The sequence below is a fragment of the Carcharodon carcharias genome, chromosome 27, assembly GCF_017639515.1.
Source record: "Carcharodon carcharias isolate sCarCar2 chromosome 27, sCarCar2.pri, whole genome shotgun sequence".
In the NCBI taxonomy this organism is placed as follows: Eukaryota; Metazoa; Chordata; class Chondrichthyes; order Lamniformes; family Lamnidae; genus Carcharodon; species Carcharodon carcharias.
This window is the reverse complement of record NC_054493.1, coordinates 16,839,169-16,855,792: the sequence shown is the minus strand read 5'-3', so window position 1 is coordinate 16,855,792 and position 16,624 is coordinate 16,839,169. Positions and strand designations below refer to the sequence as shown.

Sequence of the window (16,624 nt, the reverse complement as noted above, 5' to 3'; positions counted from 1 at the left end):
CGGAAAATTGACCAGAATAGTATTAGGGATGAGGGCTTTCTGTTATGTGGAGAGACTGGAGAAGCTGGGATTGTTCTCTTTAGAGCAGAGAAAGTTAAGGAGTGATTTAATAGAGGTGTGGACATTTTTGTAGAATTTTTATCCAGTCAGAAGAAATTGTTTCCATTGGCCGGATGGAAGGTAAACACACAAAACAGATTTAAAATAATTACCAAAGTCTAGGATGGAGATGAGAAGAGATTATTTTACTCAGTGAGTTCTGATGATCTGGAACACACTGTCTGAATGACTGATGGAAGCAAATCCAATGGTAAATCTCAGAAGGGATTTGGACTTGTACCGAATAAGGAAAGATTTTCAGGGCTCAGGAGAAAGGTCAGGGGAGTTGGACAGAATGGTAACATTTTTATAGAGACAGTACAGACACAATGGGCTGAAAGGCCACCTTATGAGCTCTATGATTCGATTGTATGGTGTTTATTACGAATCATTATCCTGTTATAGAATCACATGATCTCATCATAGCGCAGAACAGAAGGAGGCCACTCGGCTCATCGAATCTGCACTGGCTCTTTCAAAGAGCAACCAGTTAATCCCACTTCCCCCAATCTTTCCCCATATCCCTGGATGAGGTTTCAGCCTGACAAGGCACAAGCCCAGTCACATTGGGGAGAACCTGTGTTAATGTGGGGATAGTGGGAAGGGATTCAATTAATCATTTGAGTTAGGAAGTCATCAGCACATGCACAGCGGGGAGAGGCTGTTCACCTCCTCCATTTGTGGGATGGGATTCACTCAGTTAGCCAGCCTCTGAACATACCAGTGAGTTCATACTGGAGAGAGAGAGTGTTTAAATGCTTAGACTGTGACAAGAGTACCTGGATGAGCACTTGGCATGTCATAACATTCAAGGCTATGGGCCATGTGCTGGTAAATGGGATTAGGTAGGTCAGGTGCTTCTTAAGTATCGGTGCAGACTTGATGGGCCGAAGGGCCTCTTCTACACTGTACAGATGCTGTGATGAGCTGAGACTGGGGTGGAGTCCAGCAACGTTACTGAGGTGGATCCAGTCTTGGTGATAATGCAGATATGTGGCTTTGAGCTTGTCTCGGGATCAAATATGACACTGACGTTTTGAATAACCTGTTTCAGACTCAGAGTGTTGTCAGGGAGAGGACTGAAGTCAGTATCTAGGGGTTGGTAGTGGGGACTGAAGACAATGGCCTCAGCCTTCCCAATGTTTAAATGGAGGAAATTTCTGCTCATTCAGTACTGGATGTCAGACAAGTCAGGACGGTGTTTGACTTGGAGATGATGCTGTTGACATACACCTGTTACCCTGGTCCATCTAGGTTGTGCAGGTTGAGCGTTTGGGAGATTCTGTCAAAGTTCTGGTCGAGTTAGAGATATATAAAAGCCCTCTCCTCTGCTTCTGCTCCTAATCCTCTCTCACTCTTCTTTCCCCATTGAGGGAAGAGTTTTGTGTACTCTCCCTTTGCCTGGATGAGTGCAGTTCCAACAACACTCAAGAAGCTTGACACCATCCAGGACAAAGCAGCTCACTTGATTGGCACCCCATCCACAAACATTCACACCAATGAACAGTGGCAGCATTGTGTACCACCAATAAGATGCACTGCAGAAACACACCAAGGCTCCTTAGACAGCACCTTCCAAACCCACAACCATTACCACCTAGAAGGACAAATGCAGCAGATAGATGGGAACGTAGAAGTTCTTCTCCAAGTCACTCACAATCCTGAATTGGAAATATATCACCGTTCCTCCACTGTCGCTGGGTCAAAATCCTGGAACTCCCTCCTGAACGGCACTGTGGGTGTACCTACACCACATGGACTTCAGTGGTTGAAAAAGGCAGCTCACTACTACCTTCTCAAGGGCAATTAGGGATGGGCAATAAGTGCTGGCCCAGCAAGCCCACATCCCTTGAATGAATAAACAGAAACATTTTAAAAAGGCCCGACTGGGTGACAGGCTTCGTCCCTTGAAGGATATTAGTGAACCAGTTGGGTTTTTACCACAATCCAGCAGTTTTCATGTCACTCTTTCCTAGCGCCAGCCCCACAAATTGCCAGATTCATTCAGCTCAATTTCACAACCTGCCTTTGTGTTTTTTCTGTCTTAAATCGATTTCACAGGGTGTTAGAAGAAGATTTGCATTCGGTAAACTGAGGAACAAATGTCACATCAGTATCTGACAGTGTAACCCAATTTATCCTACCCTGAATATCATCAGAGTTTGAGTATGGAAGGAAAAAGCACTGTTCACAGTGGGGAGAAACTGTACATGTGTTCTGAGTGTGGACAAAGCTTCAGCCAATCATCTGGCTTGTAGAGACACAAGCGCATTCACACGGGGGGGAAACCATGGAAATGTGGGGACTGTGAGGATGCATTTATTTACCTGTCTGAACTGGAAACTCATCAATGCAGTCACACTGGATGAGACCATTCAGCTGCTCCGTATGTGGGAAGGGATTCACTCGATCATCGATCTTGGTAATACACCAGCAAGTTCACACTGGAGAGAGGCTGTTCACCGGCCGCACGTGTGGGCAAGGATTCGCTGAATCCTCCACCCTGCTGAAATGCCAGGGAGTTCACACTGGGGAGAGACCATTCCCCTGCTCAGAGTGTGAGATGGGATTCATTCAATTATCCACCCTGTTGAGACACTAGCGAATTCACACTGGGAAGAAACCTTTTAAATGTCTGGATTGTGGAAAGTGCTTTAAAAGTTCCTGGGAACTGACAATGACGGGTTCACACTGATGAAAGACCACTTAAGTGCTTTCACTGTGGGACTGGATTCAAGCGATCATCTCAGCTCACTGTACACCAGAGAATTCACACTGGGGAGAGGCTGTTCACCTGCTCCATATGTGGGAAGGGATTTTCTAACTTATCCAACCTGCTGAGACACCGGCGTGTTCCCGCTGACGCGAGACCTTTTGGATGCCCAGGCTGCGGAAAGTGCTATGAAAGTTCCGCCATCAACGTGTTCACACTGATGAGAGACTGTTCAGGTGCTCTCACTGCAGGACTGGGTTCAGGATATCATCGGACCTCACTGTACACAGCGAATTCACACTGGGGATAGGCCACTCACCTGCTCTGAGTGTGGGAAGGGATTCACTCATTCATCCAACCTGCTGAAACACCAGCGAGTTCACAAGTAACTACAGTGATTAGATTTTGCTGCCAAGCAGATCCAGGACTGAACCATGTTCATTGGGGTCTGTTTCTGTTCATGTTAATAAACTCCAGACCAGTCATGGGGGAAAATATTGTTGATGAAAGAAAAATAAATCAGCTAAACACACAATGTGTTGAATCTTTTTTTTAATTCATGGGATGTGAGCCTTGCTGGCTAGGCCAGCATTTATTGTTCCATCCCTAATTTCCCTTGAGAAGGTAGTGGTGAACTCTTCTTGAACCACTGCTGTCCATGTGGTGTCAGTCCAGTTTCATTCCTTACAGACTTCACAGTGGTTTGGTACAACTGAGTGGTTTGCTAGACCATTTCTGGGGTTCTGGAGTCACATGTAGGCCAGACCAGAAAAGGACAGCAGATTTCCTTCACTAAAGGGCATCAGTGAAGAAGATGAGTTTTTCCGACAATCAACAGTGATCTCATGGTCATCATTAGACTTTTAAGTCCAATTTTTTACTGAATTTAATTTCCACCATTCACCATGATGGGATTTGAACCCCGGTCTCGAAAGCGATAGCCTGGGTCTCTGGGTTCTTAGTCCAACGACAAAACCACTACGTCATCACCATCATCTTTCCTATCTCCAACACGTTAGTTCCTTTTGAAGGGCTCTCCCTCTCCCCTGTCTCCTCCATCCTAACCTCCAACAAGTGTGAGGAGCTCATGGAGCATCTTTGTCTCTGAGATTGAGACAGTCCGGTCAGCTGCCTCTGCTGCTTCCCTCCTTTCCACTAGCCCACCAGACCAAACTGTGTCTAAAGTTCCTTCTTGTCCAAGCCCTGAACTCACATTTTTCTCCAGTTTCTCTCCTATCTCCCATCATGACTTGTCAGAGTTCATTTTGTCCTGGAAACCCACTTCTTAGTCCCTCAATTCTATTCCCACTAACCTGCTGACCATCCATCTTCCCCATGTTGCTGATATTGTTAATGGCTCTTTTCTCTTCTGATTTTGCCCCTCTTGCCTTTAAATACAACATCCTTACCCTTCCTGAAAAGAAACACCCCTTCACCCCACCTTCTTTGTAAACTACTGCCCCAACTACAACCTCCTTTTCCTCTCCAAAGTTCTTGAACTTCATTTTCCTCAAGGATGTATCCTTGGTCCCTCCTATTCCTCATCTAATGCTGCCACTAGGTGACATCATCCAAAAGCACAGTGTTAGTTTTCACATGGACACTGACAACGCCCAGCTCTACCTCACCACCATCCCTCTCCATTCCTCCACTGTTACTAAATTATCAAACTGTTTATCCGACATCCGGTACTGGATGAGCAGAAATTTCCTCCAATTAAAAATTGGGAAGACCAAAGCCATTGCCTCGATCACCAGGACAAATTCCATTCCCTAACTACCAAGTCCTTCCCTCCCTGGTAACTGTCTGAGGCTGAACCACACTCTTCATAATCCTGGTGTTAGACTTGACCCCAAGAGAAGTATCTGACCACAATCCACACCATTATTAATACCAGATTCCAGATATTTCCACCTCCCTAACATAACCCGTCTCCACCCCACCCCAGCTCATCTGCTGCTGAAATCCTCCTGATACCCATGACTTGATGATTCTAATACATTCCTGACCAGGCTTTCACATTCACTCTGCCCCCCACCCCACCACCACCCCCTGGAAAAGTTAGGCTATCCAAAACTCTGCTGCCCGTGTGCTTTCTCATTCTGAATGGAGGGGAAATGGTGTCAGTGATAACGTTACTGGGCTAGTATTCCAGAGGCCGAGGCTTATGACCTGGGAATGTGGGTTCAATTCCCACATTCCACCCAAACCTTCTTCAGACATTTTCAGAATAAATTTCCAAACAGTATTTATACATAAACACAGTGACCTGAATCAGACAGAAAGTGTTTGCTGTTTGTGTGGAAGTTAGTATCAGTCATGATGCCATGAAATTATCATTGATTGTTGTAAAATCCCATCTGGTTCACTAATGTCCTTTAGGGTAAGAAATCAACCAATTAAATGGTACCATTTTAAACAGAGTGCAGGAACAGAGTGACCTGGGAGTGTATGGACACAAATCTTTGAAGGGAGCAGGAAAAGTTGATCAAGCTGTTTAAAAAAAAACAAATGGGGTCCTCCATTTATTAATGGAGACATGAAATACAAAAGCAAGGAAGTCACACTGAATCTTTATCAATCACTTTTTAATCCTCAGCTCAAATATTGTGTTCAGTTCTCAGCACCACACTTCAGGAAAGATGTCAAGGCCTTGGAGAGATTACACGGAAAATTGACCAGAATAGTATCAGCGATGAGGGGTTTCCGTTATGTGGAGGGACTGGGGAATCTGGGATTGTTCTCTTTAGAACAGAGAAAGTTAAGGAGTGATTTAATAGAGGTGTGGACATTTTTGTAGAATTTTGATCCAGTCAGAAGAAATTGTTTCCATTGGCCGGATGGATGGTAAACACAGAAAACAGATTTAAAATAATTACCAAAGTTCAGGATGGAGATGAGGAGAGATTATTTTACTCAGTGAGTTCTGATGATCTGGAACACACTGTCTGAATGACTGGTGGAAGCAAATTCAATGGTAACTCTCAGAAGGGATTTGGACTTTTACCGAATAAGGAAAGATTTTCAGGGCTCAGGAGAAAGGTCAGGGGAATTGGACAGAATGGTAACATTTTCATGGAGACAGTACAGACACAATGGGCTGAATGGCCACCTTGTGAGCTCCAGGAATCGATCGCATGATGTTTGTTATGAATCATTATCCTGTTATAGAATCACATGATCTCATCATAGTGCAGAACAGAAGGAGGCCACTCGGCTCATCGAATCTGCACTGGCTCTTTCAAAGAGCAATCCAGTTAATACCACTTCCCCCACTCTTTCCCCATATCCCTGGATGAGGTTTCAGCCTGACAAGGCACAAGCCCAGTCACATTGGGGAGAACCTGTGTTAATGTGGGGACAGTGGGAAGGGATTCAATTAATCATTTGAGTTAGGAAGTCATCAGCACATGCACAGCGGGGAGAGGCTGTTCACCTCCTCCATTTGTGGGAAGGGATTCACTCAGTTAACCAGCCTCCGAACACACCAGTGAGTTCATACTGGAGAGAGAGAGGGTTTAAATGCTTAGACTGTGACAAGAGTACCTGGATGAGCACTTGGCACGTCATAACATTCAAGGTTATGGGCCATGTGCAGGGAAATGGGATTAGGTAGGTAGGTCATGTGTTTCTTACATGTCGGTGCAGACTTGATGGGCCAAAGGGCCTCTTCTGCACTGTGATTCTGTGAAAAGCACTGTTCCCATTTTATAGTCTCAGTGTAATTCAGGGCTTCCCAAACTGAAGGTCTGTGACCCCTGGTGGGATCAGAAATGAGATTTCGGGCTTGCGAGCTCTGTGACATCAATAGCTGCCATGTAGCTCCAACTGCTTCTTGACAGCTGTGAGGCCCCTTTAAATCCTCCCAGTTTTTATTTGTTGTTGGGCACAGCCCAATGGACCCAATTGAGGCCCAGTTGTTGCTGCAAGAAAAGCTTGTGAAAAGGTCAGTGTTAATTTTTTTCTGGAAAGCTGATTTTTTCAATAATCAGGATCACAATGTATTAACAATCAGGATAATAATATATTGATAATCAGGATTGTAATATATTAATAATCAGGATCATAATGTATTTATAATCAAGATCATAATGTATTAATAAGCTGGATCATAATGTATCAGTAATCAGGACACTGTTAGATTAATAATCAGAATCCCACTGCATCAATAATGAAATCCTATTATATTAATGATCAGAGTCCAATTTAAGATTCAGGACAATGTGTGACATTACCAAATCAAAACAAGGATAACTTTCATTCTCCTTAACTTTGTGTCTATCTTCACCATGAGGTGAGTCTGGATAACATTTTCACCAATCTGATCCACATACTGTCGAGGTGCTGTCACTATCTAACACAGCACAGTTGAATTTGTCTGTGACTAAGACATTCATCATTGGACTGGACCAAAGCTTTTTGTGACTAGTAAAATTCCTTCAGTGATCATTCTAATTATCTTCAGCCTCAGAATTCTCTGTGTCACACATCATTTCTGTTAAGCTCCAATAGTTGTTTAGAAATGAAGACCGAAACCAAGACAGACTCCTTCAGACAGAGTTTTATTGTTTGTCAAAACTCTCCACAGACCCCACTAGTCTCAGCTGTTAACACTTTTGTACAACCAATGAGTACTTAGTTAAACAAATAATAATTAGCAATTGAACTTCTTTAACTGTTTACTTCCCTAACAGATTCCTCTCTTATAAAGGAAGTAACTCTTAAGTTTATATAATAACATATGTAAAAAGCAAGAGGGTAGCCAGGGAAAGACTAGGCCCAATCAGGGACAGAGGTGGGAATCTGTGTGTGGTGCCAGGAGAAATGGGAGAGATACTCAGTGTGTACTTCTCATCAGTATTCACCAAAGGGAAGGACTTAATGGTCGAATTGTCTATGGAAGAGTGTGTAGAAAGCCTAGATCATGTTGAGATCAAAAAGAGGAGGTGTTAGGCATCTTGAATAATATTAAGGTGGATAAGTCCCCAGGGCCAGATGGGATCTACCCCAGAGTACTGAGGGAGGCAAGGGAGATGATTGCTGGGGCCTTGACAGAAATCTTTGTATCCTCACTGGCTACGGGTAAGGTCCCAGAGGACTGGAGAATGGCCAATGTTGTTCCATTGTTTAAGAAGGGTAGCAAAGATAATCCAGGAAATTACAGGCCGGTGAGTCTTACGTCAGTGGTAGGGAAATTATTGGAGAAGATTCTTTGTGACAGGATTTACTACCATTTGGAAGCAAATGGGTGTATTAGTGAGAGGCAGCATGGTTTTGTGAAGGGGAGGTTGTGTCTCACTAACTTGATCGAGTTTTTCGAGGAAGTGACAAAGATGATCGACGATGGAAAGGCAGTGGATGTTATCTACATGGATTTCAGTAAGGCCTTTGACAAGGTCCCTCATGGCAGACTGGTACAGAAGGTAAAGTCGCACGGGATCAGAGGTGAGCTGGCAAGCTGGATACAGAATTGGCTTGGTCATAGAAGACAGAAGGTAGCAGTGGAAGGGCGCTTTTCTGAATGGAGAGCTGTGACTAGTGGTGTTCCGCAGGGATCAGTGCTGGGACCTTTGCTGTTTGTAGTATATATAAATGATTTGGAGGAAAATGTAACTGGGCTAATTAGTAAGTTTGGTGATTGAGGTGAACACCATTCGGACAGGTTTAGATCAAACAGACAAGGAAATTGGTTAGGATCGATAGAGACTGCTGGGGGCAAGGCTGTTGATAAACTTAACCTTTCATTGCACGTTCTTCTATGTACAGTACAAGGCTGAGCACGAGGCTTCACATAGAACCATTTCTCAGCACACTTATCACATGATCTTACATTACTGATGATGAAGAAGATTTACATATTTAATAATAACCCTTTACACTACACTAAGCCTTTAGCTAGCCCTCCTAAAATCTCCTTCTTTGACTCCGTGTCAATCTTTTTTTGGATGTCAGTTTATGGCTCGCCTTGGGACATTCTCCTAATGGTGAGATGTAAATGAAAGTTATTTTTCAATCAAACTGTAACAGACTGGGGAAACCAGGATTAAAATATCTGGGTAAATGCAATTAGATCACAGATCAGCCATAACCACAATGAGTGACAGAAAAGGCTCGAGTGTATAAATGGCCTTCTCCTGCTCCTAATAAACTTGGACTCAAACACCAGCTGATGAATGGAAAGTCATGGGAGAACCGGGAAGAATACAGTTCACCAGAAACCAGCACTGGAGCAGAGTTAGAGAGTGAGAGAAGTCTTGGTAGAAACTGCACAGAAACTGGAGCAGGTCATTCAGCCCTTTGAACCTGCTCCGCCATTCAGATAGACTCTGGCTGATCAGTTGGCTTGTCATCAAGATTTATTTGATCTCTGTCCAGAATATTAAGCTGCAGCCCAGTTATCAGGGAAGTTAACATCAGCAGAACCCAACCTGTGGAGTCACGTGTGAATTCGCTGGTGTCTCAGCAAGTTGGATAAACGAGCAAATCTCTTCCCACACACGGAGCAAGTGAATGGCATCTCCCCAGTGTGAACCTGCTGGTGTCTCAGAAGGTGGGCTGACTGAGTGAATCCCTTCCCACACTCGGAGCAGGTGAAGTGTCTCTCCCCAGTGTGAATTTGCTGGTGTGTTCGCAGATACTTCTTGCTTTTAAAGCTCTTCTCACAATCAGAACATTTGAAAGGTCTCTGATCAGTGTGAACAAGTTGATGTTCAGTGAGCTGGGATGGCTGAGTGAATCTCTTGCCACATGTAGAGCAAGTGAAAGGTCTCTCCCCAGTGTGAATTCGCTGGTGTATCAGAAGGTGGGGTGAATCAGCAAATCCCTTCCCACACACAAAGCAAATGAATGGCCTCTCCCCAGTGTGAACGCGCTGGTGCCTCAGACGGTGGGATGAACGGGTGAATCCCATCCCACACACAGAGCAGGTGAATGGCTTCTCACCAGTGTGAACTCGCTGGTGTGTCACTAGATCCTGTTTGCTTTTAAAGCTTTTCTCACAGTCAGAACATTGAAATGGTCTCTTATCAGAGTGAACTCGCTGGTGTGTCAGCAGCTGGGATAAAAGTCTGAATTGTCTCTCACACAGGGAGCAGGTGAACGGCCTCTCCCCAGTGTGAGTGCGTTGATGGGCTTGTAAATCATTTTTACTTTTAAAACTCTTCTCACAGTGAGAACACTGAAAAGGTCTCTGATCAGAGTGAACAAGTTGGTGTGTCAGAAGGTGAGATGACTGAGTGAATCCTTTTCCACACACTGAGCAGGTGAAAGGCCTCACATCCATGTGAATGCGTTGGTGTCTCTGCAGGTCCTTTGTGCTTTTAAAGCTCTTCTCACAGTCAGAACATTGAAAAGGTCTCTGCTCAGAATGAACCTGCTGGTGAATCAGGAGGTTTGATAAAGCATTACATCCCTTCCCACATTCAAGGCAGGTGAATGGCCTCTCACCAGTATGAACACGCTGGTGTGTGTAGAGACTGGATGAGTAAGCAAATTCCTTCCCACACTCAGAGCAGGTGAATGGCCTCTCTCCAGTGTGACTGTGTCGATGAATATCCAATTCAGATGGGTAATTGAATCCTTTCCCACAGTCCCCACATTTCCACGGTCTGTCCGTGGTGTGGGTATCCTCGTGTCTCTCCAGGTTGAATGATGAGTTGAAGCCTTGTTTACACAGAAGACATGTATGGTTTCTATTCACTGTGAATGGTGTGTTTTTTTTCAGGTTGTGTAACTGGTTAAAGCTCTTTCCAAAGTCAGTGCACTGGAACATTCTCACTCAGGTATGTGTGTGTCTCGGTACTTTTCCAGTCACATTTGTGTTCGAAATCTTTTTCTACAGACAGGACAGACTAACATTTTCCCTTCCACATTCAACTGCCGATGATATTCAGGCCCTGATTAATTGAGTGACTCAACCAGATCTCAATGTGATGTTTGGTTTGAGTTTTGCATTCTTCCAATACCCTGTAAAACGTGATCACAAAAGTCATCTCCATAAGTTGAGGATTGAAATTCAGAAGACAATTCTAGTTTCTATACAACATTTCTTCCTCTTGTCACCTCAAAGCTCTAAATCCCCGTCCCACACACTCTCCCTCCTCCCTGGGTTGAAATCCAAACCCATCTTACCATCTCCACCATTTTTTTCCACCACTTCCAGTTTTCTCCCTCCCTTTCCGCTGCCTGGGTTCAGTTCCCCAGCTCCTGTCTGCTGACTGACAATAAAATCAATGACAAAAACAAAAACACCTGGAAAAACTCAGCAGGTCTGGCAGCATCTGTGGAGAGGAATACAGTTTACGTTTCGAGTCCGAATGACCCTTCAACAGAACTAAGTAAAAATAGAAGAGAGGTGAAATATAAGCTGGTTTAAGGGGGGTGGGACAAGTAGAGCTGGTTAGAGGGCCAGTGATAGTTGGAGATAACCAAAAGATGTCACAGACAAAAGGAATAAGAGGTGTTGAAGGTGGTGATATTATCTAAGGAATGTGCTAATTAAGGGTAGAAAGCAGGACAAGCAAGGTACAGATAGCCCCTAGTGGGGGTGGGGTGGGGTGAAGGAATCAAAAAAGGCTAAAAGTAGAGACAAAACAATGGATGGAAATACATTTAAAAATAATGGAAATAGGTGGGAAAAGAAAAAAACAATATAAATTATTGGAAAAGGGGGGGGGGGTGGTGGGGATTGGAAAGGGGGTGGGGATGGAGGAGACAGTTCATGATCTAAAATTGTTGAACTCAATATTCAGTCCGGAAGGCTGTAAAGTGCCTGGGGCTGTACCGACTAGGCACTTTACAGCCTTCCGGACTGAATATTGAGTTCAACAATTTTAGATCATGAACTGTCTCCTCCATCCCCACCCCCTTTCCAATACCCACCCCCACTTTTTTCCAATAATTTATATTGTTTTTTCTTTTCCCACCTATTTCCATTATTTTTAAATGTATTTCCATCCATTGTTTTATCTCTACCTTTTAGCCTTTTTTGATTCCTTCACCCCACCCCACCCCTAATCGGGCTATCTGTACCTTGCTTGTCCTGCTTTCTACCCTTAATGTCACCTATTAGCACATTCCTTAGATAATATCATCACCTTCAATACCTCTTTGTCCTTTTGTCTATGACATCTTTTGATTACCTCCACCTATCACTGGCCCCCTATCCAGCTCTATCTGTCCCACCCCCCACCCTCAAACCAGCTTATATTCCACCTCTCTTCTATTTTTACTTAGTTCTGTTGAAGGGTCATTCGGACTCGAAACGATAACTGTGTTCCTCTCCGCCGATGCTGCCAGACCTGCTGAGTTTTTCCAGGTATTTCTGTTTTTGTTTTGGATTTCCAGCATCCGCAGTTTTTTGCTTTTATAATAAAATCAATGAGTCTTATTGGGGGTTTGGGGCCTCCAGCGGGTGTTTCTGAATCCTCCCCGCCCACCTCCCAGGGTTTCCTTCCTTCCCATAGATCAGATTCCTCATTGATTTGAGCCCAAAGTGCTTATTTATTGTCTCCCCTCCACCATCTTCTGATGTGAACCATCCTCCACTCGCTGACCCAGGATGGCGACCGTTAACCTGGGCCTGTTCCCGGGAGGGAGAAGCCCCGCAGCTGCAAACCTGGAGCTGACAATTATTCCTCAGGGTTTGCGGATCCACAAAGTGTTTCCAAATCCTCCCACCCACCATCTCGCTCTGACTCCGCTTCTCCTGGACAAACAGGCGCCTCTTCCCGCAAGGCCATCAATCACACTGCGCATGCTCTAAACTCTTTGACACTGTACCTGCGTACTGGTGTCCAGCTTCGTCAGCCACACTGCGCAAGCTCCAGCTCATAACGTCCGGCTGATTGACGGCAGGTCCGGACCAATAGGAAGAGGGGCAGCTTTGGCTGTCCAAAAGGGAGCAGCTGCACCTCTAACCAATCGGAGTGAACGAGGGCGGGGCTGATCCCGGATCTCCCTCATTGGCTGAAAGTCTGCATCAGTTTGAAAGCTGATTTGTCTCAAACTCCAGGAGAAAACTGGACCTTGCTGTTTGTGGCTTTAAACAGATGAAACTCTGTGGGTGTGGAGCAAACATTTCAACATATTTATGTGAAATGTGGGAACATGATGAAACAAGGCACAAACAATTCCACAGTTTTTTGTTTTTAAAAAACAATTCAAGGTCCGACTTAAAGGAATAACTGGGCAGACAGGGAATGTCACCATTAGAACAAGGCGAGTCCTTGTTTCAATAAATGAACCCGGCAGAAGGGTTAGGACAGGTTAGGGAGAGGTTTAATACTGTTATCATTCAGAACTACACATAGACAAAAAAAAACTGATCTCAAAGACAATCTCTTGTAGTATATTGTGCTGAATCAGGTTTAACGGGGTTAAATGATGTACATTTTCTACCCTGAACAATAATATTAAAATCTGGAACATAGATGGTGATTAGGTGGGCAGATTTGGATCAGTGATAAAGTGCCACATCAAAGGTTATTGCAGAAAATAAAAGCTCATGGTGCAGGGGGCAACATATTGGCATGGATAGAAGATTGGCTAGCTAACAGGAAGCAGAGATTTGGCATAAATGGGTCTTTTTTTGGTTGGCAGGATGTGACGGCTGGTGTGCCACAGGGATCAGCACTTGGGCCTCAGCATTTTACCAGTTATATAACTGACTTGGATGAAGGGACCGAAGGAATGGTTGCTAAATTTGCTGATGACACTATGATAGGTAGAAAAGGAAGTTGTGAAGAGGGCGTAAGAAGGCTACAAAGTGCCATAGATGGGTTAAGTGAGTGGGCAAAGATCTGGCAAATGGAGTATGACATGGGCAAATGTGAAATTGTTCATTTTGGCAGGAAGAATAAAAAGAAGCATATTATCTAAATGGTGAGAGATTGAGCAGCTCTAAGATTCAGAGGGACCTAGTGCATAAATCACAAAAGGTTAGTATACAGGTACAGCAGATAATTAGGAAAGCTAATAGAATATTACCATTTATTGTGAGGGGAATTGATTACATAAGTAGGGAGGTTATGCTTCAGTTGTTCAGGGCATTGGTGAGACCACATCTGGAGTATTGTGTACAGTACTGGTGTCCTTATTTATGAAAGATGTAAATGCGTTAGAAGCAGTTCAAGGAAGGTTTACTTGACGAATACCAGGAATGGGCGGGTTGTCTTATGAGGAAAGGCTGGACAGGTCAGGCTTGCATCCATTGAAATTTAGAAGAGTGGGAGGCAACTTAATTGAAATCTTTAAGATCCTGAGGGGTCTTGACAGGGTGGATGTGGAGAGAATGTTTCCTCTTGTGGGAGAATCTAGAACTAGGCGTCACTGTTTAAAAACAAGGGGTCGCTCATTTAAGACAGAGATAGGAGAAATGTTTTTCTCTCAGAGCGTTGTGGGTTTTGGAATTCTCTTCCTCAAAAGGTGGTTGAATCAGAGTCTTTGACTATTTTTAAGGCAGAGCTAGATAGATTCTTGATGAACAAGGGGGTGAATGGTTATTGGGGGTAGGCAGGACTGTGGATTTGAGGTTACAATCAGATCAGCCATGATCTCTAGAATGGCGGAGCAGGCTTGAGGGGCTGAGTGGCCTACTTCTGCTCCTAATTCATATACTCATATGTAGTTCAGGAAGCCTTAAAATCAAGTTGATAATATTTCAGAACTGAATCCTGTGACAGCAGCAATCTCATTGCTCTCTGTTGGTTTGATCGATGGGACTATTTAAAATGGAGAACATAGACGTGTTGGTGGATGATGTACAAAAGGAATTTGTGAACTATTTGAGGATAATAGTGAAGGGAAAAGAAGGATCTGGAAAGCAGCAGACTCTTCATGTTGTTCCAGGAGAAGTGGGGTCTGTGTGTGTAAATGTCAGGTTTAAACAAGACTCACATACACAGGCACACAGACACACACAAACACACACACACACACACACACACATGCTCACAGACACACATGGGGACGCTTCCTGTCTGATCAGGTGGACAACATTTTGCCTCACAACGACCAACCTGATCAATACTTGGGATAAGAGCCACAATGTTCCAGAAATTCAAGTGAACATTACCCTTAAGGGACTGCAAACTGTTTTGGCTGTCCAATTCCACCCCTTTCTCTGAACCTTAAATCAATATTGAATAGCATCTGGCAGAGAAACAACAAAAAAACAACATTGAGAGTTATATTGCCACCCTTGTGAACAGCCCCAGCGAAAGATATTATACAATACAGGACAACATCCTTGGATAATTTCAGCCATTATTTTCCTCCTGATTTTACAGATGAAGTTAATTCTTATATCGATGTTCTCCTTGATGAAGATAATTCTTAGATAGGTTACAAGGAGAAAGAATATCATGGAAATGTTTGCACTGACAAAGAAATAATCTTCGAAGCTACAAAATGAATAATATATTTCAGCTCCGAGGTGGAGAATGTAGACAGAGGGAAGCCAGATGTGGAAGACACAAATTTGATAGGGTAGCTACTTGGGCAATGTTTCCATTTGTAGGAGGGACTAGAACCAGGGGACACAGTTTAAGAATAAGAGGCCTCCATTTAAGACTGAGATGAGGAGAAAGTTTTTCTCTTGAAGGGTTGCTGGAATGTAGAATTATCTTCCCCAGAAAGCAGTAGAAGCTGGGTTACGGCAGAGTTAGACAGATTTTTGATAGACAAGGGAGTTAAAGGTTATGGAGGACACATAGCAAATTGGAGTTGAAACACAACCAGATCAGCCCTGATCTTATTGAATGGCGGAGCAGGCTCGAAGGGCTGAATAGCCTACGCCTGCTCCTAAGTCCTCTGTTCATAAATAATTCTAATAACTGTATTAAGCATTTCTGTAAAGTAAAGGCACACATTAAAACTGAAGATCTGCAATAACGGCTGTTTCTAGCAAGTCATATTTAAGATAAGATTAGAACCAGAGGACACCAATAGAAGGTGATTGAAAAAAAGAAGCAATTGTGAAATGAGGAAAAAGTTTCTGTGTTTCAAGTGGGATCTGGAATGCACTGCCTGAGAATGTGGTGGAGGCAGATTCAATTGCAGTCTTCCAAAGAGAATTGGACAATTATCTGAAGTGAAAAAAAAAGCAGGGCTATGTGCCAAATATTGGGGTGGTGGTGGTGGTGGTGGTGGTGGGGGTGGGGGGGAGTGGGTGGTGGGGGGTTGGGGGGTGGGTGGTGGGGGGTTGGGGGTTGGGGCAGTGGAGGGGTATGTGCAGTGGGACTAGGTGAGCAACTCATGCAGAGAGCTGGCACAGACATGATTTGTTGAATGCCTTCCTTCTATGCCATAACCATTGTATGATACTATGATATAAGAGAGATGCAGTGCGCCAATGCTGGAGAGGCTGACTGTTCCGTGTGCTCCAGTGCAGGAGCGGCTACCTGCTGGGCATTGTGGCCTAAGCAAATAGAAAAAAAAAACTGGTGCCATTGTCAAGATTCTTGGGGGTGAAAGAAGTCTGTAGGAAGTGGTTTAATAAAACCGGGGAGCTGCAGGTTGAATGAAGTTCAAATGTGACCCCAGTGGCAATTATAAGCAGTAAACAAATATATCACTGATTTAAGTGAGATGTTTTTTCCATGTCCCAGCTCCTGTAAATACTCGAGGTAAAGGGGGTGGACTCTCAGGAGGCTCCAAACCATCATGTCTAACTGATATCTTCTCAGTGTAATGTGTTCCTACATTTAATAAAGTGTCAGAACTCCTCATTGTGCTTCGTGTCCAGTATCCTCCTTATCCGTGGCTGTTCTATTTTGCTTACTGCGGGAAAATCTTCCTGATCACTGACCCGTC

The 16,624-nt window shown here is 44.0% G+C and overlaps 1 protein-coding gene across 1 annotated transcript; it reads right to left on the bottom strand.

The window, feature by feature from the left end:
- Positions 1-8,337: 8,337 nt before the first annotated feature.
- LOC121270313 (gastrula zinc finger protein XlCGF26.1-like) lies at positions 8,338-10,583 on the bottom strand. Its single transcript, XM_041175617.1, has one exon. The coding sequence runs from the start codon at positions 10,581-10,583 to the stop codon at positions 9,249-9,251; it is 1,335 nt and encodes a 444-aa protein (XP_041031551.1). The 3' UTR covers positions 8,338-9,248.
- Positions 10,584-16,624: the final 6,041 nt, after the last annotated feature.

Bases quoted from the DNA above. Each gene is read 5' to 3' on its own strand.
- LOC121270313 (XM_041175617.1), bottom strand. From the start codon at position 10,583: ATGTTCCAGTGCACTGACTTTGGAAAGAGCTTTAACCAGTTACACAAC.